General features: G+C 46.7%; 10 protein-coding genes across 10 annotated transcripts; 3 read left to right on the top strand and 7 right to left on the bottom strand.

Moving 5' to 3' along the window:
* Positions 1–573: 573 nt before the first annotated feature.
* G6M90_00g027670 (uncharacterized protein) lies at positions 574–894 on the top strand (the record flags this gene model as incomplete). Its single annotated transcript, XM_066129994.1, has 1 exon — positions 574–894. One exon carries the CDS (start codon positions 574–576, stop codon positions 892–894), a length of 321 nt encoding a protein of 106 aa, XP_065985665.1.
* A 330-nt stretch (positions 895–1,224) lies between these two features.
* Positions 1,225–2,352, bottom strand: G6M90_00g027660 (uncharacterized protein; the record flags this gene model as incomplete). The annotated part of the gene is made up of 2 exons (XM_066129993.1): positions 1,225–1,246; positions 1,313–2,352. The coding sequence occupies 2 exons, from the start codon at positions 2,350–2,352 to the stop codon at positions 1,225–1,227; spliced, it is 1,062 nt and encodes a 353-aa protein (XP_065985955.1).
* A 1,145-nt stretch (positions 2,353–3,497) lies between these two features.
* G6M90_00g027650 (uncharacterized protein) lies at positions 3,498–4,751 on the bottom strand (the record flags this gene model as incomplete). Its single annotated transcript, XM_066129992.1, has 4 exons — positions 3,498–3,693; positions 3,755–4,108; positions 4,172–4,249; positions 4,303–4,751. 4 exons carry the CDS (start codon positions 4,749–4,751, stop codon positions 3,498–3,500), a joined length of 1,077 nt encoding a protein of 358 aa, XP_065985645.1.
* Positions 4,752–5,537: 786 nt separating this feature from the next.
* Positions 5,538–7,527, bottom strand: G6M90_00g027640 (uncharacterized protein; the record flags this gene model as incomplete). The annotated part of the gene is made up of 3 exons (XM_066129991.1): positions 5,538–6,186; positions 6,240–7,286; positions 7,370–7,527. The coding sequence occupies 3 exons, from the start codon at positions 7,525–7,527 to the stop codon at positions 5,538–5,540; spliced, it is 1,854 nt and encodes a 617-aa protein (XP_065985930.1).
* Positions 7,528–8,778: 1,251 nt separating this feature from the next.
* G6M90_00g027630 (uncharacterized protein) lies at positions 8,779–9,411 on the bottom strand (the record flags this gene model as incomplete). Its single annotated transcript, XM_014684481.2, has 1 exon — positions 8,779–9,411. The coding sequence occupies one exon, from the start codon at positions 9,409–9,411 to the stop codon at positions 8,779–8,781; it is 633 nt and encodes a 210-aa protein (XP_014539967.2).
* A 2,255-nt stretch (positions 9,412–11,666) lies between these two features.
* On the bottom strand, positions 11,667–13,335 carry G6M90_00g027620 (uncharacterized protein; the record flags this gene model as incomplete). Its single annotated transcript, XM_014692343.2, has 2 exons — positions 11,667–12,779; positions 12,877–13,335. The coding sequence occupies 2 exons, from the start codon at positions 13,333–13,335 to the stop codon at positions 11,667–11,669; spliced, it is 1,572 nt and encodes a 523-aa protein (XP_014547829.2).
* A 4,627-nt stretch (positions 13,336–17,962) lies between these two features.
* Positions 17,963–20,056, top strand: G6M90_00g027610 (uncharacterized protein; the record flags this gene model as incomplete). Its single annotated transcript, XM_014692344.1, has 4 exons — positions 17,963–18,255; positions 18,303–18,937; positions 18,988–19,836; positions 19,914–20,056. The coding sequence occupies 4 exons, from the start codon at positions 17,963–17,965 to the stop codon at positions 20,054–20,056; spliced, it is 1,920 nt and encodes a 639-aa protein (XP_014547830.1).
* A 43-nt stretch (positions 20,057–20,099) lies between these two features.
* Positions 20,100–20,642, bottom strand: G6M90_00g027600 (uncharacterized protein; the record flags this gene model as incomplete). The annotated part of the gene is made up of 2 exons (XM_066129990.1): positions 20,100–20,408; positions 20,463–20,642. The coding sequence occupies 2 exons, from the start codon at positions 20,640–20,642 to the stop codon at positions 20,100–20,102; spliced, it is 489 nt and encodes a 162-aa protein (XP_065985978.1).
* A 371-nt stretch (positions 20,643–21,013) lies between these two features.
* G6M90_00g027590 (uncharacterized protein) lies at positions 21,014–21,626 on the bottom strand (the record flags this gene model as incomplete). The annotated part of the gene is made up of 4 exons (XM_066129989.1): positions 21,014–21,228; positions 21,282–21,308; positions 21,361–21,461; positions 21,511–21,626. 4 exons carry the CDS (start codon positions 21,624–21,626, stop codon positions 21,014–21,016), a joined length of 459 nt encoding a protein of 152 aa, XP_065986116.1.
* A 566-nt stretch (positions 21,627–22,192) lies between these two features.
* On the top strand, positions 22,193–22,914 carry G6M90_00g027580 (uncharacterized protein; the record flags this gene model as incomplete). The annotated part of the gene is made up of 2 exons (XM_066129988.1): positions 22,193–22,574; positions 22,622–22,914. 2 exons carry the CDS (start codon positions 22,193–22,195, stop codon positions 22,912–22,914), a joined length of 675 nt encoding a protein of 224 aa, XP_065985822.1.
* Positions 22,915–23,341: the final 427 nt, after the last annotated feature.

The raw sequence follows: 23,341 nt of genomic DNA, 5'->3' as shown, positions 1-23,341 counted from the left end.
CTGCACACGGTTCACTGCGATGAACTTCGTTGAAGTGCCCGCAGGTGCTGCAAGACCCTGATCTGCCAGAGCTAATCATCTTACATCCAGGCAGATACGATGCCTTGGTGAACCTAGGAAAAATTAGGTTTGAGACTAGAACAATATTGTATATAGTATACATACAAATATCTGGGAGCCGAAGGAAGAGTGAAACTGAATAGCTCCTTATTGCGAGGTAGAACGGCGGGTTGTCCGACCTTTTATACAGCAAAGCCCGGTCAAGAAAGACTTGACATGGCAGCAGACCATCAATTGCAGCAGATATTTGAGCCCCTCTAGCACCTGCATCAGTGGCCTTGTTAGCTACACAAGCCATTGATCAGAACATTAGGCTAACCGTCATCATCAACATAGCAGCTGAAGGTACAGCATGGTTGTGACGGCATTCAAATTCGACATAAAAAACTTTTCGACATTGTCCCTACAGAGGTGGTTCTGAGGTATAAAACGTTGGCAGCCCTCGAATATCGACAACCATTTTCTGTCGTTCGAATCCTCATACCCTCACTAGATACGATAAAAGACATCATAATGGAACAAGCCCAAGACTTTTCTCCGCTATGTCGAGCCTGGAAAGAGACCGGATATCTACTCTTACCGGCGTCGTTCTACAATCCCTCAACTTGGCTTCTCTTCCATACATTCCACGACGGAACCACAGTACAGATAAGCACCCACAACTTCAACAAAACTTACAAGAACTGGCCCTGGGCCACCGACGAAGAAAAGAAACATTTCGAGGGGACGTTCGTCGATCTCAGTGGACAGGGATTGGGTGACAGCAAAACATGGGTCAAATATGATATGACAATAAAGGAGGCCAAGTCAATGGGTTTCGAAATCTCAAGATAATTCTGAGAATAGGGGCTGAAGGGAGTGAAGAGTTGCAAGGGGAAGCTGGCTGTCGCGACGGTAGATATCTAAGCATACTCAATATCTAAGCATACTCAGATAGTTTTACCGTTGAGGCATAGATCTATACGCAACATATCAACCGATTTCGATCCCATATGGCAGCGCACTGTGACGGGGCCAGACTTCTTTGGCTCTAGCCCGTTGCATAGCGTCACCCTAAGAACAATGGAAATTCCTGATCCCTTTATATTGGACACATGAACGAGAGCTCATCTAGATGACCTATCCTAGTATAGCGGTGTCAATTGGAATTTTGTTACACCCAATCTAGCCCACCTTGTTGGCATGTCTAGATACACTATATTAGTCCATAATAACATAATCCACGTCATGGATGGAAACCTTGAACACTTACGTAGAAGGGGGGCCTCGTCGCATAGACTGCTCTGTCGCAGATAGGCAGTCAATAGCCATGTCGAAATTTTCACTTAAGAGCGCTTTCACGGCATTAATAAGCTTCACTTTAGCTTGTTTATCTTCACTCAATGCCATCGAGTTTTCGAGACACCACTGCAGTAGTTTCCCTAATGCCTTTGCATCTCCAGGATATCCTGGGAGCTCCATGTCGATATCGATGAGCATTAGACGCGGCTTGGAAGCCGTTGTTGAAGGCTGAAGGAGCGTGTTCCACGGCCTTATGTCACCCTGGAAAAGCTCGTACTTCCGAAGCTCTCGAACGCCTCGGACTAGGTCTTGAAGTTGTTGAAGTGTAATGGGTAGGTTGCCTCCACTATTCTTTGCCAAGATGCCCAAATCCTCGCCGGCATAAGGCATGAGGATGCCCACAACTGTGTTGGGTTTTCTGGGTTGCCAATCGGCCACAACAACGGCGAGAATGGGAACGAGACAGAAGCGTCTGGACATTTCCGAATTGACTTGGTTCGCTGGTATTTGTGCCTTGTTTATAAGATCTTTTCGTTTTTCGATTTCGAGCTCAATCGCACCCACATCGGTATCGGTTTCAATGTACTTCAGAACGCATTCCTGACCTTTCCAAGAGCATCGGTAAACTCTGTGACCCATTGGCTGCGGGCTTTTTATGTCCAACGCTGTGGGCTGGAATATGTCGGTTCTGTGATCGTAAAACAGCACCCTACTGCGCGGCCATATTCGAATAGTGTACGAGTTATTCTGGCAGTCCGTCTCATCCGCACTCCATTCATGGTCCGGATCTTCCCTAATGTCAACGTAACTACGCCTGAGATGTTCTTCAATTATGCATGATAGCCACGTTATATCCGTCGTCTTTTCTTCAGCCCCGCGACAGGTTACTTCGACTTCTACTCCATGCCAATCGTGGTTGGCTGTATCGTACACCACCGCAGAGCACTTCCCCCCAGGTCTTGCTATGTGGCCGTGTATTGCAATTTTTGGGGCGCTGCGGCTCGACTCCATGTCCGCGAATTTTTCGTGAAAATGACTAGACGAGCATGGACGGAGAGTGATCGATGACGAAATCCGTGTCAGCAAATAAATAAAAAGGCTGCGTAGCAAAAACTGCGGTTGACCGGAGTAGGCGCTATGAGAAGTGAGAAACTAATAAAACGAACAAACTGATAGATTGATATTGTATGTTTTTGCAAACAGTGTGATATATCTCTTTAGATTGCGATCTTTCTCGGAAGGGGATGTGCTGCAATTTATACCTTGATGCCCCCAAGTCCAACGTCCTCCGCTCAACCACATGCTACAAGAAACACAGAGTTAAGTGCAAATTAAAAACACTTCCAAGAAAGTAAGGGAGGCGGTCAGTTATGTCTGCACCTTCCCGTCTGATGCTTTGCTACCCGAATTCAGACCCTCGTAAACCAAGTCATGAACCTCACGCCGCCTTGTCTACAGCTAAAGAGACGCTACGAAAAGTGACGTCCATGCGGGCAGTCCCGCCGTATTCTTCCAAGATAGTTGTTGTCACATAGTTTGAGCCGCCAAAGGTCACACAGACGCTTGCATGAATGTGAAGGTGTGACAGTGCTAGTTGTCACTTGTCAAATCATTTCCTCACTTGAGTCCTCATTCGCGAGTCTTACACACAACCAGATGGTTTTTGGTCTGAGCAGACTTTTAAGGCGTTATATTAATACAAAACTACATCCCCCCTGTGCTGTATTGCTCATGCAGACCGCTTATTGCCCCTATAATGATACAAACTCGCGGAGCAGGTTGTCGACGCGAGACTATAGCCGTATGAAACCAAGAAGACAACGGTACATCCATGTAGATGCAAGCGGAATATCTAGACTAGGCGAGTCCATTTTATGCCCTTTTCATTACATCAAATGCGTCCTCTGCAACCGGCAATGTTACCTCGACAGCTTCATAGAACAAGCTGTGTGCAAATACCTACAGAGGTCGACGCGCCAGCTCAGCGATCATCTTCATTCCACTTCTGATGTGATTGTCATTCCAGCTTATATTCCCGGTTTTTCCATTCTTAGCCCGCATGAGGCGTCACCGGTCGTCTGTATTTGTCAACAAGGCGATGATGCATACCGCCAATCTTGTCCACGCCCTCGAGTTACCTCGGCCTCGGAGGCTCCTCATGTGGAATGTGGCAGGCAAGGATATCCCCATAACTTCCACCATAGGACCCAAATTGAGTTAATGTCCATGGTTGTAAGGCAGTCGGGAACCGGGTCTAAAAACTTGAGCGTCCTCTCAACTAGTAATATGCAAATAGATCTTTGATTCGTATCGGAGTATATGGCCGTCAACTGATACAAACAAAATCGTTCTCTAAAAAGATGTTAGTATTTTCCCTTGCTCCCATGAGTTCTAAGAGTGAATGGAAAATTACGTCGGAAATGCCCAACGTCTGTTAGCTGGTTCGAATTCTTGAATCATCTTAATGTACGACTCCAGAGACGTGAAGCGGCTTTGTTGGGGGTTTATTGAAAGGCCGTGCGTATTTATATAGCGTTCTTTTAGCGTTACAAGAGGAGTGGGTACTTCGACAAGCTCTAGGGGCAGACACTCAAGCTGAGGCCGGGGAATTGAGGTGAGCCGTGGTGAAATATACGCGACTCGGAGTTCGAAAAAGGCTCCAGCACTTGTGCCAAACTTTCGTACGATGTCGTCTTTGGATGGTAACGGCAGGTATTTGTATAAAGATGGTGGAACTGGATTCATGTCTGTGTGAATAGGATACTCGCTATTGGTGTCAGTTGGGTTTATCTGCGGCAAGGAATAGGGGAAGGCGACAAAGGGAATTTACCTGATAATAAAGCAGCAACACCAGAGTGCAACGATATCCGCGAAATGATCGTCAAGGCTAGAATTTTTCCACTGAACCCTACTGAAGTATCAGTCTTTGGGTCCTCATATCGGATGCGATTTCAGGACTACCCAGAAGAGGATCCTAAAGCAAATGCCTTGGTGATGTGTTCATTCGCAAATCCATGAAATCCGCGACGCTTCCAGTACAGTGCCAAGAGTGCATGGGTTTGTATAGTTCGCCTATAGCGAAGACCGAATTGGAGCTCTTGAATATCCTGGCTATGAATTGGATTCATAGTATCCGCTAAATCTATGATTACCAACATTGATAGTCGATCGTTGTCGGAGCCCTGGCCAGCAAGATATTTCTGTCGCATGGCCAATACTTCATCCGGTGTAAAGATGGGCCATTCAGGAAGGATGTTTCCCAGATACATATCTATTCGACTGCAGGAGAATTTTTGATACGTTTGCTGATATGACTGCCCGAATACATATCCATCCGGCTGTGGTGTCACTCCGGCTGGGCATGTTGGGTCCGAATCGCCAATAAAGAGTGTGCTGTCTTTGTCAGACATTTTTGAAAGAGCAAAAGACAAATTAAATCAACTAAGATGTACGTTGAATGGGCAAAAAAAAAACGGATAGTTGGATTTGAACGTGCGGGAACTTGTAATTATTTATATTTCGGGAAAGTTCTCATTGCGACCAACATGTGCTCTCTTCAGTTCGTTCCTGCACTCAATGAGCGCCAATTTAATATTGCGTTGTTGCCACCGTCTTACCCGCATTTGCATGACTTCGTATGTGGAAATTAAACGCATGTATAGAGACAAAAGATATGCATGCAAAGAAGCACACAAAAGACGATCAAATCAAACTGTTATAAAGTGCGACATGTACGACTTGATATGTATATTTTACCTGACAATAGGTTCACACCAGTGGTAGTCCTGAATTAGTCTTGAGTACATTCTTGCGAGGCGGGTATTCCTACTCTGCAGGGCAAGTTGGCTTCAGATGAACTTATGCTGGACGGAATATGCGGTATTGAGGAGTACAAAAAGCTAGAAGAATAGCACATACAAGCACCGTGACATATAGCAGTTACCTATTCTAACTAGCGGTCTGTGTCGACGCCGCTAATCTACACCTCCCTCCATTCCCATACAGCTTGACCAAATTAGTGATGCACAAAAACGGGTTCTGCGACTCCTCGGGTGTTCGAAGGCTCGTTTCTCAAGTGTTTCTTTTGCGGACCGCGATCGGCTCGTCGTTCCCTTTTATTTCCCTCGTGAAGAGTCCCCAGCACGACTGCCTAATCAAGCCGGTTTCGAGGTCTCGGAAATGTCATGATATGTCGATTAGTTGTCGTCATTACTCTCATTACTCTTAGCCGAAAACTGCTTAGTGTTCTTGTCCCAGTGTAGTCTTCTTTTCCTCATTGCCATGCTATAACCCAGCCATAGGATTCTTTCGCAACGTTTACTAACCGTTGACGCAGGCTCAAAGTACTTTTCTTCATCATCAATCGCCGTATTATCAAACCAGTTCTTCGGGAAATAGGTTCCAGTATAGATTAAACCACGCATAGCATAGTCTTCGGGAAGAGGATGCGCCTTACCAACTTCGGGCCACGGAATTTCCGGAGTATCTAACCGTGGCGTATACTCGCTGGTCCGTAACAGATGGTTAAGTAGTAAAGCAGTCTGTTCCCATGGGAGGGAGCCCTCTAAGTACTGTCTCCCTACGTCAAAATCCATCATAAACCAGTAGAATACTAGGAGGGTATGAAGGCAGGGAAACGTGTTCTTGTCACCCCACCGAGCAATAACAATCTCATACGTGCGAGCTGTAAATCTCACCGCCGTTTTGAATGCGTCAGTCAGCACCGGATCCGGAAGCATTATAATGTCGTCTGTTTGTTGACTCTTCAAAACGGCATTCATAAGGACATTTGACGCGTCTCCAAAACTTAGGAGCAGACAGCTTAATGAGATGCCAATGAAATACCTAGCCTAGTTAGCTTGTTGCAGATCTTACGTTATTACAGTGACGTCTCTTACCCAGATTCAAGCCAATTTCCATGTTCTCTTCCAATGCGATTATCCAGAAGTTCCAGAAATTGCTTCACCGCTGGCTCGAGCTGATCCTCATGCGTGCCAGAGAAGAGTATGCCATGAACTCGCACAAAAGCTACATCAACTGGCTCCAGACGTTGAGAAGCGCTTGGATTTGCATTCAAGAGGGGATCAAATAGCGTCATGACGCTATCCCTAGCGCTGGGGAATGGCACTGGAACGCAGAGAGATTTAGCATAATAGTATAACTGTTGCAGGGCATTTGGTCGTGCCAAAATCGCTAGGTGGTGATAAAGTCGTCCAGTCATTGGTATCTTATCCGAAGCCTTGGTATACCAGAATCTTGATACACCAGTCCAAATTTCTCGATCTCGGATATCATCATCTTCAACTGCCATCCTGTAACGCGCCAAGTCACCAAGACACTCTATCCACGTGTCCTCAAACGACGGAATTGCCTCATATAGCTGTGCCATTATGGTATACGCGATATAAATGAATGTAAGCATATGCTCGAGCGAACCAGGCAGTTTCCGCCTTAGAAGCTCTAGAAACGAGTGTATACCATGACGCCACATTCGTGCAGGTATAAAATACTTAGATGCAAGTCTTCGGAGCGCGGCGCTCGCCGATGGGTGCTGGGATGCCAATAGAAAGTCATGATGCTCATGGAGAAGTGACCGGTGAAGGGAAATTAATGCGTGATATTGCTCTTGACTTAGGTCAGTCTCCTTTTGTGTGCTATCATATTCAATGGATTTGCTCTCGAGTAGAACCAGTCCGGCATAGATGCCGTTGACTTCGGCGGCAAGCTGGTCTGAAGATATGGACCGAGTATCTGGTTGCAGAAGCATTCTTGACCCCGACGCCGCATCAAAATACTGGCCTCTGTGCTTACGAGATCCCCCAGGTCTCGCCGGATTTTCACTGCAGACGAAGTCCTCATCTCTGTCAACTGGTCTAACGCGACTCCTGAGCGGAATCGGTGATAAGTTGCGTTGCTGAGCAGTTGACGCGACGGATGAATACGTCCTACTAGTTAATGCTGTTAACACCACAATTCAACATCCTTTTAAGATCTCGGATTACCATTTCCAAGTAATAGGCCAACTCACTGTGACTCGGTGCTAGCGCCGCAACGGCGCGGGAAGCACTCAAAGCCGCCTTCATCGCAGCTAGAGGTGGGTTCCAAGAGACGAGTACCTTCTCCGAGTTGCTCATTGGTCACCAATGACTGTGACAGTGGTTTTGTATCCCATGGAGCCGAGTCCATAGTCTAAGGGGTATACGTGTGGCGGTTAAGGGTGGGTATGATTCCGAGATACTCTCGTGTGACGCTTGTGAATTTCGGGTTTATCGCACAACAGGACTACACCTGATACGCTCTCCAGGGTGAGTTGTTGTGTTAAGGATGTCTTCAAGAGTAAGAATGGGACGAGACATTGAGAGGGCTCCAGGTTCGAACAAATGTGGCTCCTAAGGGCAGTTCTTATGCCGCGCAATCGAGCCTCTGATGAAAGTGGTTCGCACCGAGCAATGGCAGCCTTTTGGTCGCCTTGCAGATATCTTAGCCAGTAGAAGAAGTGATTTGAGAGCCGTATCGTGGGATTGCATGGGTTGGGTTGTCTCGCAGTGACAGGGAGAGCAGATGTTGCTGTGATAACGCACCCCAGGACGACGCAACGAATAACAGGGCAAAGCCCTCCGGTGGGAATACGAGCTGCCTGACTCCCTGGGACTGTTTGCTGACCTCGGGATCATGGTAATTGTGACTTGTCCTTTGCATGGTTGTGCTCTTCGGTGTGGTTAGTTCAACCGAAGGCTGGCAAGCATCACTCATACATGCAACCTAACCTGGTCCCGGCCAGTGAAGTGCAATTCAACAGCCTCAGCCTTCTACACCGCGGATGTTGTGCCGTCCATCCGTCTTTATTCCCAACGGCAGTTGATGTCCCGTGCTTTTGCAGCTGGATCCAGACCACTCCCTCAACGCAATGGCGGTTAATCTCTTGCAGCGTCGATCCTTCCGAACGGCAACTTTGCTCTTGGTTTCGGTAACCATGCTACATCATGGGAGCTCATACTTCCTGCTCTGGTATTGCTTCTTCGTATACAGGGCGAAGCATGAGTGCGTGAAAAGGATAGTGTCAACACGAAAGCTCTTCTCGTCTACTGCTGGCCAAATGCACTGGAAAATGGCCAAACACAAGGCCTACGGAATCCTCTTATAGCAAAATCGCTTCAGTAGCAAGAGAGTTCAAAGTCCATACGAGTCCAACTGGTAAAATCTGTATATTATACTGCAACCATATCATAATGTGGACCTGCCTTTTCAACCATCAAGGCGAAGCGAAACCCGGAAACGGCGGCATGCTTCAACAACCAATATGTTATAATAAGCAAATGAACATGACTGTATAGCTGAGCAGCATTTTATTTCTCCTGATCTTTGATGGAACCACTCCGAGCCACTAACCACTCCAAGATGATCAATGGTACACTCGGCAGTAATATCAGAGTTTGGTTATAGACGCTTTGCTGTTCTTCTCCTTTTTGATAGTAGGTCATGCTCTGGAACATCGTCGGGCGGTGATTCGTATCTATCGTAGGCTCTCTTTAGTTTCCCATTGCTGCATTCGCTACTTCCTTCACGGTTGCCAACATAACCACCTTCACCAAACTTTTGCCCTACAGCACCGTATTTTTCACTTGCAGGAGTGTCAAGCCTCATGGTGATGATACTGTACTTGCTCGATGACTCCTCTGCCGTATTAGCAAACCTGGCGTGATCCACATTCGGGAGACATTCAGTTGCTAAAAGGCCATTGGAATATACGATGCTTCCGTTTTTGGCTTTGTTGGTATTGTCATTGACCTCATCCTCGGCTGCATCTGCACGGGAAGCATTTTCGGAGGGCTGGTCGCCTTCGTTGATATCTTCTTCAATAACTCTTGGACTGTTCGGAACGGTAGCCTCATCACTATTGCCGTCACTCTCAGAAGATATTTCAATTATTTCATGAGCCAAGTAAAAGGACTTGCAAGAAGTAGGGTCCAAATTGCGACTTTGGGCATCGACCTTGCGTTGACAAACACCCTCGTAAGGGTTTTTTTCGGGTGTGTTCGGCGGGGCTGTTAGGCTGGTCTCGGTTTCCATTTCGATGCTTGTAGAAGTGCCTGCTTGTTTATGAACACCAGCTCATGAAAGTGGTCGTAGCTGGTATGAAGATATCACCTCGTTTCATGGAGGTGAAATGTTGAGGTTGAGGTATTTATAGGCCATTATAAGAAAGTCTTCAACCTTTTAAAATGTCACCATTGAATGCTCAAGGCGGTTGGAGCAAACCATCCTAGGATTTGGATTGCGCTGCTCCTGAATGCACCGGATGTGAAAGGGGCCGGACCCATATCGTACGATTGAATGTTCACTAAGCTAACTTGGAATTGCACCACAGGCAACAATGTAAGCCGCAGATCCTAGAGATATAGTCTAGCCGAAACTAGATTGCAGAGACCGGGGGTGAAGAGTGAGAAGACATGGCAACGTATCAAATTGAATGGGAGGTTTTGTAATAGCTTAGGACAAAGCGCGTTCGCGGAGACCTCAAGGCTGTCAAAATTTCCGGGTTGATATTTTCCTCGTTGACAGCCCGAAAGGTAACATGATGCTGGGTTACCTTCTGTTACCTCAACCTCCCCCGTACGGGAGGGTGGTTGATCCCCCCCCCCCGAGACGAAAAATCTATGTGGGAAACCCTCTGCAGATCGCCTGAACAGTAGGCAAGGTTCAGGTTCATGAGCAATATTTTAGTAGGACCTATGTTTTATACTACGGCCGTATCATCACTTGAGACACATACCTCTTTGAGGATGAGCATCTGAAATGGTGCCCTTTTCTTCAGCCACCAAGATTGTGGAAGATTCTGAAATAATTGCCGTTTCATTTTCCACTGAATATCAGTCGCGCATTTGACTATGGACAAACTTCCATAGAATTTGGCCTGACCTTTAAGCGACCATTCCGAGTCACTAGACCGCTCTGCAATGACCAATAGCTTGATATCTGTCAGCGACACACCAAGCTTTCCTATAACCCCTCCTTTTTTCGGCCTCCAGACGAAGTGTAACTTAATATTATATAGCATTGGTATTGCGAGTTTGACACGCTGCTTTTGCCGTTCCGATTGTGTGGTTGGTTGAGGCAGCTGACACTGCCTCGATTGTTGGACTGTTCGCCATATTTGACTCGATAGTGTAATAATTGTCCACAAAAACACTAAAGTATGAATATGTCGCCAAGTAAGACCGAAGACTTCCTGGAATGGTTCGTATATGCTAGCGGCAACATTGAATGCGTATTGACTTTGTAGGGGCTCATTTCGGATGGCCATTACTACCTCCTGTTCTTGACTCGAGTGTTGCTTTATTGTTTCTGTATATATTAAGATTAAAAATTCTGCAAACTCTTCAGCATGTCGTTTCTATGCTCTGGGGGACCATACTGACAGCGTCTTGCAAGCAAGGATGGGAGTTGATAGGCATTGTATACAGTATGTAGTTTCAATTTTATGGCTTTGGGGTAGCGACAAAAGTTAATCACTCATTAACTTTCCTCAAAAGATAGTGGCCACACATGTAGTCATAAAGCTCAAACGTGGGATCAGTTTGCCCCTGCGCATTACCTTCCGCGAATGTTGGTTCGTTGCCTCAGGTCAGATGGCGATAATGCTAAGAGGTCAAGTTATGGGGAGAGACTGCGACGACAAACGAGTCTTTTTATATCATCGCTTAGTTAATTTCTACCCCTCATCATCATATATGTATCCCGTCGATCTGTGTCTTATTTACTGTCGAAACTTTGCGTGATCCTAGAGTCACAAGGGCTGTTGTTTGGTTTTGCTGATCCTTGACAATCTGATGTACTTGACAAGAAGAGGTACGAGAACCATATCATGCTGTTTAATTGTCCCCAAGATATTCTAGAATCGTATTACAGGACCAAATATGACACAAACCGGACCTGTCCCCTGGCCGTTCTTTCTGTACGCTTTTGTGATTGTATCTGCGGTGAGCTCTAAAAGTTTGTTATCAACTTGAATCGTCATCAATTCGCTTGTGCCATGCTCGATGATCTACCTGAGCAGTCTTGTGAATCACTTTCGTGGTTATACACGTGTTGACGAAGAAAGCTCTCGATAACTGCAATTGTTTCGTTGGAATTTTCTTCCCATTCATTCCTGCTATCATCACATCCCATTCTGAGGATGAACCTTAACCTCCTTAAGGCTGGCAGCCAAGGAGTGAGACTTGTACTCAGAGTACAACTTTCGAAGCCTCTTTTTAGAGCAACCGCGAAAAGTGTCTTGATGCCTTAAGTCAACAAGCTGCTTGATATTCATGTCTACAGGCATGTTAATTATTCATTGCACGGTTACGTCGTAATTGATTGTAGCGATTCGACACAAGAGCCCGGTGGCGGCGCATTTTTGGGGCAATATCTCTGAAGGAACAATGTTCTTCCTCTTTTAGTCGAATAAGCAGACGATCCTCATCAGCAGTGAGCTGACAATTTCTTAATGTCCATAAACGAGTCTTTAAAGAACTGTCAGGGCGTTTGGGAAAGCGGTCTCGGATTTCACGCCACGGGATGCCTTCGTTCGAAAGTTCAAGTAAAGTGTCATCATCCTGTTGCGTGTACCGAAAGCGTCCCGTGGAAGCTGGGGAAGAATCTCGCGAACCAGCCTCGGGAGTATCCGTTGCGGGTTCGGAAAGACTGGGCGAAGGTCGTGTGCACGCCTCAGTAGTATAGGATGGCGAACGGCGTATTTGATCCACCGTACAACCAACGATGCGTCGTAATTGGGTATCGATGGCGATTTTCTGGTCGTCGTTGAGGCATTCTAAAGACCAGATAACAGCTAACGGCTGTAGCCCTACCAGCGGCTTCTCTTCCCAGAGGCTCCTATTATCTTCTATCCACTTGTTGATGGCGCATCTGCTCGAATCCCGCCCAGGCTGTAATTGAACGTCGAGTTCCGCAAACGAGGACTGCGCTTCTTCGGCCCAGCAGAGTTGCTGTTCGTTGACCTTGGCACTGTGAAGAATAATTTCCGCCAGAGCAGAACAGGCGCCATCATACTCTTCAGAGGTTTGATAATTGGGGACCTTGTAAGTCCAGGTCGCGCATCTCATAATGATTGAGTTCAGGAGGATTCGTGCACATGTCAGCATATTCAGAAGCATCAGCAGCCAGGGGTCCGTGTTGTCAGAGCTAATGCCCTGTGTACTCTTTGACAACTCCTCCCACCTGGCTTTGCAAGCTCGATCATGAGCTTGACACCGCTTAAGCATGACTTCGACTTCGACTTCCTCTTTATGTCCGGACGGACCAAGAAGGACCGTAGCCTTTGCGCTAAGCGAAGCCACTCCAACGCAAAGCTTTTGGGTCGAAGTGCATTCATCGTCTCCGGACCACCAGAGCTCTTTCTCCTTTTCGTCTTCTAGTGTTGCGAGACTATATATTACCTGTTGCAAGTTAGCTATTAGAGAGTCTACATCACGATGTAAACTTGAAGATCAACCCGATAAAACCGTGGACTTGAGAAGTTTATGGAAATCTTACCATTAAAGTGCGGGTTGCCCTGAATAGCATTTGTCCAATTCGGGTGTCAATCTGCTTCCGACCGCGTCCTCGGGCTAACTCAATAGCACCCTGTACGTGATTGCGCCAGCTTTCTTGCTCCCCAGTCGTAGGATTTAAGCATTCGAACAGCGCTAGAAGTAAAACTGCAGCCAAGGTTGCATCCTCACAAACGACACCTGGATCTTGAAGTGCGCTATGCATCGCCATCAGCGCTTTATTGTATGTCTCAATAGTCAAGCTTTTGTATTCAAGCTGACCGCCGGTCTCATTGATGAACGACGCCATAGCGCAAGCTTCAAATGCCAGTCGGTAATGCTCCCATTCCTTGTCGCTCTTCGATAGGATAACAAAACCCATATCGCCGATTTTGTTCTGGCTAGGCGATTCAAGATCATAATGATACAAAAAGTAAGCGATTGCCCTTTCCTGCAGGGGCATCTGGGGAAGGTCCGAGGAGCGCAGCTGCAAGGATCCTGCCTTTGGTGTCGAATATGAGGCAACTTTCTCATCCTGTGATATAGCATTCAGGGGTTCATCCTTTGCGAATTTTCTGCCGGAAGATTCCGAATATCCGTATCGAGTAACAATCCTTTCTTCGGGTGGGGTACATTTTCTCCCAGACTTGATGCACTGCTGACAGGGCCTCGAATTTTCACACTACATAGACTTCTTGTTAGACCTTCGGTTATTACGAGGTTAGTTGATCTCCAAGCAGTGCATTTACCTTGACTCGGAACTTTCTGCAACCCGTACAGGCCTTCCAAACCCGGCGAGATGACGCAAGCGCCTTATCTGGTGATGAAATGACGTCCTGTGTTGTGGTTGGCCTGGGCGAGGTCACTCTTGTGGTTTTCTGCCCTTTCTTTCTTGCGTACTCCACAACAGTCTTGTGGCAAAAAGTGATATCGGTTTTGGGTCTGGTACAGAGCCTGCGAGCCTTCGCCCCGTCGCACTACATATACTCCATGTTAGACTTTCAGCTGTTGTAAGGTTTAGTCAATCCCCCGACTGTGAATAATGGATATACTTTGATTCTGCGCTTTCTGCCACTGAAGACCATGGTAGTAACGAATGCGGCCTGCAGGTCTTAAATGTTGATTGTGGTGGTGTTTTAATGTAATATGACCAGGGTATGGGATTCCCGATGGACACTGGTATGAGCTCTTCCTGAATAAAGTCTGAAGAACTGAGTTAGAACCGCCACGGAAGGAAGGACTGTCATACTTATACATCCTACGGAACAATGGATCAGCCTCCACGTGAACAATGTACGCAGCCTAACGTGTGTCGAAAAACAACACGAACACCTGAGTCTAGGGAAATGAGGCTGCCAAAACTGTATTCCCCGGTTCAGGGGCACTTCAGTGGTGTAACAACAAAAGATCTTCCTTGCCGAGGGCTAGCCGGTATCCAGAAGGGTTGCACCTACGGAGACAGCCGCATGGTGGTGTAGAACATTCAGAGCTACTTTCCAGCGCCGAAGTCTGCGGAATTATTAGTGTATTCCAGGTTCTTATAGAAGCGTTCAAAGTGGTCAGTGAGGTTTTTAGACGTCCATAAAATGCACTACAAAGAGACATCTAAGTACAATTGTAATGAGTGGTCTATGATTTATGTCAACATACGTCGGTTTTTATTCTGTCAATACAGAGTGGTTCAAGCTTCCATGAGGCAATAGCAAACGAGCAGTAGTTATATCAATATGCTTGTCATGCAGAAGCATCACCCCTGTCAGACAATTGAGGGTCACAAAAGAACGAGTATAATGGCGCCGAAGGCGCCAATTGTATTAAATGAGAATTATCTAAGGAGCAAGAACTCCATCAAGGGTTTCAACGGAACCGTGCAACTCTTTATACACAAAAGAAATCTTTGATAGTTCAGGCGGTAGCAGCTACCTGCCAGGCAGCCACTGCAGTGTCCCAGTTTTTCAGGAGGTAGGATTTGGGTAGGCTTGATATGCGACACCTCTTCTAAACATCTTTTGGTACCAGCTCGATCTCAGAATCACTTGACGTATTTTTTGTTTTTGGCCTATTCCAAAGTAAAACTCCATCCGTCGTATCTTCACCAGCCATTTGCCGCCTGTTGGTGTCTCTCTCCTCACTCCTGCACTGGCGATATCTCCTAAATCCCGTGATAAGGTTCACAATTCCGATGACTGTGAACATTCCGTTTTGAACCTACCCTGTCAGCGTATGCAGGTTGATGATGGAAGAACATCTCACCAGTTTATAGTTTATGCGTGATGCTAAGACATCGTAAAATGAGATCAAAGAAAACCCAAAGGTGGCGATCTCGAAGCAACTTCGAATGTCCAGAGAAAGCCAAAGCTTCCAGTTCTGGGATTTTGCCTCTATACCTCGTCTAACTCCTTCGAGGCGCACAATGAAACATGATAGCATCATAGATCCTCGAAAAGCAGCTATAGCTGACGTCGGCAAAAGTCGTGACGATGATCTAAATTGGAAGTCTGCCGATAGCAACCCGATCCCAGTAAGTGATAGACCTAGTAAAAGTCCCTTCATCATGACCCCTTGGGCTTTGGTTCTCCCAAAAGCCGTCACTATCAGACCAGCCAATACGATACTCTGGATTAGGTTCAGTCTTTTGCCCATTTCCTAGTCAATGTATACTCACCTCTAATAGCATACTCCAGAGCAGCATCACTGATAACTCGCAATCCGCCCAATATTCCACCGAATGCTCCCCTAGTTCACACCATGTCGCCACCATCAAGACAGCACCCACCACTAAACCAGCAATAACGGAAAAATACAACGTACATAAATTTGTCCAGTACCAGAAACTAGTTTTAGATGAGCGTCCAGATAATAGGCTTCTTAATATTGCTGCTGTGCTAAGAATCGAGAGCTGTAAAATGGAACAGATTGTCAGCCCGATTTGCTGTGTTAAAGACAAGGCTGGAGTTTTGTGTGACTGCATGATATCAAAGGTGGAAGAGAAGTATGAATAAAAATGCATCCAGCTCCCCGCCATTCCTGCAGCGACAGCCTCATTTTAAGTAGTTGACTCAAAGGTCTTCAACAATGAGTTGTCCTCTGATGCTAGGGCCGGATATGAGGCCCATTCCCGTATATTTCCCTGCTCAACCCCTTCTCACCCCTTTCGTTATACCATTTCGGACTCGGTCAACTTCCTGACTTGGGAGAGGTCTCAATAATGCGTGTATCAGCTGGAGGAGATGATGATGACAAGGGGCCCTTGCGCCGGTATGAAAAGGAGCCGTAATGTGATTGTTGTGGACTACAACAGCAGGAACTTGTCTGTGGCTGTGACACCTCTAGGTCATTTTGCGTGCAATCTCTATTACAAAATTCATAAAACGATTTATCCACGCATCATCGTTATATTTTCCGGCAATATTGTTCCAGGTCCAATGACGGAGATCAATCCGTGACGGCTGGAGATCTCTCAAAAAAATTTTAACTTCTTGCTCAAAGTTAAATCGGGCCGAGTCCGCATAGTAGCGTTCCGTAGACATCCTGATCGCAGCTTCAACGGCAAAGGAATCAAGGTCGTCGCCGCTTGCCACGAAGGCGCGGGCAGCCCAACCCAGAACGAGCGTAGATCCTTTAATTGCCAGACCATTGTGTAGAACATCTTCACAAGTGGAGCATGGTCCGAATTCGAATCTCAATAGGACGTTTTGTGTACAGCTGACTTCTTCGTTGCATCGGCATGCCTCGGTATCATAAATAGTGCAGCAGTGAAGGCAAATACTATGCTCTGTCTTATGCATTGGCGGTATTTTTATTGGTCTTTGGGAAGACTTTGGAGGGGAAAAAAAGAATGAAAGATATTTTGATGGGCAGCAGGTCAGGTTTGGAGGAAACGGGAAAGGCCCCAGACGAAAAGTCAAAGAGATTTTATAGCCAGGTAACGCAGGGAGAAAAAAACCAACCGCCCCTACGCGACAATATACGTGATGGCCTCACGCACAGCTCTGTGCTATAATATTTGGTGGAGTGCCCAAATTGATGCATAGAGGCGAAAAATTCGTTGAGGATTGTTTCACTTTGAAATGGGCATCATGAGATACGGCCTGGCATCTGTGGACGCCCGCGATTAACAGTCTACGAGCGGGTGAATTGAAGGAGGCGGTGGATGAATACAGAGATTTTGTTATAGCATACTGTTTGCTACACCATATTTGGCCTCTCCTCCACTGTTTTGGAACTATAACGAAGAGTCCTGCCGTTTTTGACACCAGTAGCAATCGGACACTCGCCTACCAAGCAGCCACCCTGCCGTTGGACTTCCCCATTGCCTTTGCAGTTATCGATTCCCAATCTGTCGCATCCATGGTAGCCATAGGAGCTGGGTTTGAAGCACCGCAGCTAAGAACTAGCACAAATTCCGTGTTTAGTCGCGGATTTATCGTCTGCTCCGGAATGGCCGCCAGCTCACCGCCATTGCTGCAGGGACAGCCTCATTATAAGGTCTTCTGTAGACGACCATTTGATTGTTCTCGGTGGCCAGGGTCGAAGATGAGGTCTCATCCAACGAGCATGTGGGCTATCGCTGGAAGGCCCAAACCCGACCCTCTTGACTACCATCGAACTGGTTAGTTCTCTGCCTCGATAGGAGAGTCTCACTGGTATTGCGTGACGGCCAAATCAGACGGCTGTAATGACCAGCAATCCTTACTAGTGCGTCGGGGAATCGGTACTGCATCTATCATTGGCTCCAAATTGAACGATGCAAGCCTTGCTAGTACATGCAGTTGTGTTGGACTGCGGTCGTTCAACACCAAGCAACCAAGAAGGGGCGTGCACAATGTTTTACAGAATCGTTTGTGTAAAACATTCTGCACCCCCCTCTCCCTCCCCCTAATGGTGGCCGACCGCCATGCGACCAAGACAATCCCCTGCTCTTCTGTACATTTCATGTTAGCTGGGTTCATGAACAAGGCCGATCAAAGGAACGCACATCGGGGCAATGGAAAAACCCGTCATTACACATTTCTTCAGTGTAGGCTCGCCGTCCGCTCCCAAAATGCTCTATTCATTTTCACTCTCATATCCTTTGTCCAAAGATCAGAATGAGTGGTCTCGACCTCCTTGCGAGGTACCTTCGAGATGGGTTGTTCGATGATGCCGACTTTGCGAACTCTTTCGTTCAAGACCAGGAATCTGACAGCAACTGGGCGTTGCGTCGGTCTTATAGCGCCCAGGGACACACCATCAGAGAGCATTTCAACATTCAATTATTTGACCAGGACGATATTCCACTCGTAAAATGCAGCCTCAAGCTGTTCATACAAAGCCCTGATGCTCCTCAGGATGATACAAGGGAGAAAATCTTCAAGCCACGGAGTTGGTTTGGTCCTGACTTGTACGTCTTGCTTCAATAACCAAGACAGTTGATTAATTTTGAAATAGAGATATCGAAGTGATTGAACAGCAGGTTGACTCACAACATCGGCCAACGACAACAACCCTTCTACCGGCCTCAACATCGACAAATTCAGTGTCACAAGGTTTAACCGAAGAATCTGTATTGCCATCTACTATACCAGGACCCGAGCCTGCCCCAAAAACCCTGACCGGGAAAGTGGCCATCAAAAAGGACCGCAGTCTGGAGCATCGCATGCTCACGACAGCCAAGGCTTTCGTCAGAGGCATACAGATTCTTGTCAGTAAGCCTCAAGGAAATCAAGCCAAAAGATTAAGGACCATCCGAAAATGCTTTGACACGTCTGCAAGAAATGAGCACCCTATCGAAACTGGCCAGCTCATGCGTCTGTGGATGCGATTGAAGAGTGACAAAACGCCAATAGACCAAATATGCGCCAGAACGACTTCTAAAACTAAGGACTTGGAGCTGAGCGTGGCTTCTATAAAAAATGTGGGAAACTATATAGCGGGTATAACGGAACTTGAGAACGCGCGGAAGGCCAGAGACAACGGATCCAAATATCTTTGTGGTCGTGCCCTTGACCGAATCTTAGAAGCGATTTCAAGATTGGTTGAATACTATGGGAGTGTGGCGATTACTGTATTCACCTTCCTAGAAGGTAGGCTTTCTTACCAACACGACAAGACACCACGTTGCTAATTTTCAAAGTTGGAGGCTTTGGCGTAGCGCGGCTTGGGAATACTGCCATTAAAGGCGCGGATAACGAAAGGTATTTTTACGATGGACTTGTCGCCCTGATTGATTTGTCATTGAGGAGGTTCGTTGCTACAGCCAGAGAAACTGAAGCAGATGCCATTTCAGATGCCATTCCAGTGTTAAACCCAGTAGCCTTTCACTGGTGGTATGAAGGAGAAAAGGGCCGTTATGAGGATCTGTGCCAGAGCTTAAAGCTTCCTGCTTTCGCAAACGCCACTACAAACATCTACACTGAGAGACTTCCTAGCACGATACTCGACGAGTTTAGTGCACAATCGCAACAAGCCAGAAGTCATGACGGTAGTCATGATAACAACAACAATGTTGACTATGCTAATAGCGAGTCTGGGAGCAATTCGCCAGACAAGTCGACGGATTTTATCCTGCACAATGCCCAGAGGCTTGCGAAGTACATGTCTTGCAACAAGGAAACGTACCTACAGAGCTTCGAGGGGGATAAGGAGAAGCATGGTATGGCAAAGCTCGCCTCAAGGATATTAAATGGAACATCATCGCAAGAAGAGCTCTTGACGGCTCCGACAGACGTGGTGTACATGATAGTGGAAATGTTGCTACTAGACAGCCGGTCAAAGCAAGGGGTCAAGAGAAAGCGAGCCTCTGGAAATGAACAGGACAAGAGATCTGATGGCTCAAGCTTTCATCATGACTCGCGGCAGCCAGTGTCGCCAGTTGATCTGCTTGACCAGAACACCAGCGGCCAGGCTGCACCGCTGACCGGGGGAATGGATATTTCTCAAGGGCTCCCGCCCCTTGATCCGCAATTTCCTCCTGGTTTTTTCGGTATGCCAAGCCAGTTCAAATATATTCTGATGCATCCCAATCTGGACCGCAATTGTGGTCGACTAACTTTTAGACAGATATCGATTTCGAAGGCATGGATACGAATGATCGTCTTCCGCAATTCGACTCGCAACTTTCTCTCGATTGGGCGAACCTCATGGCTATGGATTCCTTTGGAGCGCAAGGTTCCTCCAGTGGTGGCGTCTTCCTGCAAGTCTAGTTTACCATAAATTTGAAGATCTTTGAATTCAATTGCGGCTATCCTAAACGTTTCGCACCGACCGTACCATTAGATAATATGGTACTCTAAGACGGAATTTTGTATCTGGAAATATAACCAGCTTGTCCTTTTTACTAGCTTCGACAAATTTGTTCTCTGAAAAAGGCTCCCCTATTGCTGCCAACCAAATCGGCACCTTATCATGCGTGATTGGAGTGATTATGGCAATAGAGCCGGAGCGCGCCTCATGATATTCACCATTTCCATCCCCAGTACGCACGACTCTTGCAGCCTTTTCCATGGGACAGACTGCAAGCCCTCGTTTGGCAATAACATCGTTAATAGATGCATCCTATTGTTTTTCTACTTTAGCATAGTTCTGTTATCCAACGGCGTGTGTGCCTACCTTTTTCAACAGTATGCTGGTGTAAATCATGATTGGGAGCGTCTCGTCGTAAATCCATAACTGTCGACCCCGCTCATCTACGGTCTTTGTGGAGTGGACGACTAGACTCTTAACAATATTGTCTTGAAGGCCGTCCGGCGTGTCGAGCTCAAGGAGTTGGTAACGATTGTCTTCAGCCATCGTGTTTGTTTCGTTGCAAATTTCACGAGAAGTTTGTTGAGCATCCAGTCTTTATATATACGTGTCGATGGGCTGCGGTAACTAGCGACTGTCCAAAGCGAAAACAGTCTTGATCCCGTCATCACGCATGCAGACTCGCGTGACTTAAAAAACTGGGTCCGCTGTCCAATCAATCACAGGAGTCGCCCAAAATATACAACAACACGAAGTGCCCGAGCATGCATGACGAGAAATGCCGATAGTTGGAATTCTGTTCCTGTATTATTCGTACGTAGAATTGAATGAGTGACCTGTACCAGTAGCCAAAATTCCCAAGCTCTATATTCCATAAATCATGGCCCAACAAGCAACGCGTTTGCGTTGCCGTAATCTTACCCTGAAAACGGTGGTAGGCCAGTGTTGATATCCATACCAGAGTCTTCATCTACATCATCATAATCCGTCACATCTGTTTCGGTCTTGTCGTCGGTAGCAGAGAGGGGGGAGGTAGGACTTTTCGATGTTGTGGATTTGTGTTCGTGAAGACTATCATCGCGGCTCTCTTCCTGATTTACACCTTCATCTCGCGAGCCTTGGGAGGTTGAAGCTAGAAATATGAAATTAATGATTTCGTCTGGTTTCACTGACCTGAGACATTACCTGGAATATCAGTGCTGCGTTGATTTACTGCCAAACAAGATCAGCGTCAGTTAGGGGAGGGGAATTGACTCATATTCACCGTTTCCTGCGCAGTGTGAAATGTGGTTTTGTTCTACCATTGGAAGGGATCCGGGCGTATGCCTGTGCTCTGGATTGCCAGATCGGGGCCCTGAAGAATCCCTATTACTTGTCAGCAACGTATAATACGCTGAGGAGCATAGATCATTACCCAGCTGATGGTGCTAATCCTCTGTCTACATTTTGATCATAAATACGGGTTGACGGGTTAATGCCGACGTACACTTCTTCGCCTTTCTCTGTCTGAGGTATGGTATGTTCAGCCATTTGTGAAATAGTTATAGAGAATGATTACAAGTGAATGTAGACTGGTATGAATCTGTGCCTTAAATTTTCACCGCTCCAGCAGATACAGTCGGACGTTATATACGAAATTCTCTTATCTCTTGCCTCACGAATTCTCCGTACATCAGCTTTGGGATGGCAGATGGCTCCTCTGGGCTAGTTTTCATGCATGAATTGATCAGCAAGCTCCTTTTCTGATGCAAACCAACAATTTTTCTGCAAGCCACATCACCATTAGAGTAGCATTCATGTAAATTACCGTATAAAACAATAGAATTTGATAGATGACATGCGGAGAATAGGCGTTCCGGTAGGCGAGTGTCACTCGAATGTGTGATTTGAGACCTGTAATGATGGCCCTGCCCCGTTATGGTTGGCCGACTTTGGTCGATTTTGGTCGAAATCAGCCGAAATCGGCAAAATTCGGTCCTTTGTTACTCCGAAAGGGCAGTTTCAGCTTTGACTATTTATGACCATTCGCGACCGATTCCGACTCTTCTCGACTCTTTTCGACCTTCACCCCACGATCGAATGTTTCATTGTCAACGATGCCGCAAAAGAAGCTAACGTCAGTCATCGACATAGTGGACAAGCTCGTTGATGTTTCCATCGCTATAAAGAATCGCGGGAAGTTAAAGGACCCCGAGGAGGCCAGAGTAGGCGACGCCTTCGCACTGTTGGCAGCGGGCCGGCCACCACCTGGATGCCCTGGAGAGGCAAACAAATCGCGGTACCTAGAATTTTTGCTGCGAGTCAAACAATTTATGGGGCCGGCAGGAGTCGTTATTTCTGCAGCAGGGCTCGGTGTATCAGCCGTAGCTGGCATGAGGGACCGCCTGCGTGTCGATCTGCCAGTCAAAATGAAAGAACGGGAGAGAGAGTTTGCCAAGACAGAGCTTGAGACCATAGCCTGCATTTTCTCAGCCAAAAGTGAGTCTTTCTAGTTCTCCCATGTCATCGTTGTGCTGACTTACTAGATCATCAGCCAAGCCAGATGGCTGCAGGTGCCTCACAACGTGGAGAACCTGCCTCCTTGTCTAGCACTTCGACAGTTCGTCGTATTGAAGCTGCTGCAACTGCAGCCTCACAATTTACTGGAGATGCTTATGAACTTGGATGGGAAGATGTCCGGGAGATCGTAAATTCAGGGCAAGAAGTAGGACGGGTTTATCTAATAGATACATATGCCGAAGCAGTTCATTCTTTTGTCATTATCCCTATTTCTCCGGAGTTGACAAATCACTTTGCAATGCAACGAGCAAAAATATAGAAAGTTATCAGTTCTCTTCCTGATGCATAATATACCCCACGTTCAATGAACCTGAGACTCTGAACCACCAGTTAATATCCCAGGGCACCCCGACCATATACCCAGCATCTTCGGTGCCAACGGTACCGAGATGTTTGTCGGCTGTGCTATCGAACACGCGGATCGCGCCCTTGTTTTCGGGTACATCGATAACAATTAAGAAAGTATTCGCGGGAGGCTGTATTCGTGTACCCTTTGGGAGATCATGTCTCCAGGTAATGCTGCACTCGCCGCATTGTAACTAGGAACGTCTTATTAATTTCGCTTTCGCAGAATATATGAAGACTTCCTTACCTGTTCCCTGCAATGTTGCTTTAGATCATCGTCGGTCATCCGTGGCCATTTGATCTTGGTTATCTTCGACATGCTTCACGTATCATAAGATTGT

Source organism: Metarhizium brunneum, chromosome 1, assembly GCF_013426205.1.
Source record: "Metarhizium brunneum chromosome 1, complete sequence".
Taxonomy (NCBI): Eukaryota; Fungi; Ascomycota; class Sordariomycetes; order Hypocreales; family Clavicipitaceae; genus Metarhizium; species Metarhizium brunneum.
This window is presented reverse-complemented; position numbering and strand designations above follow the sequence as displayed.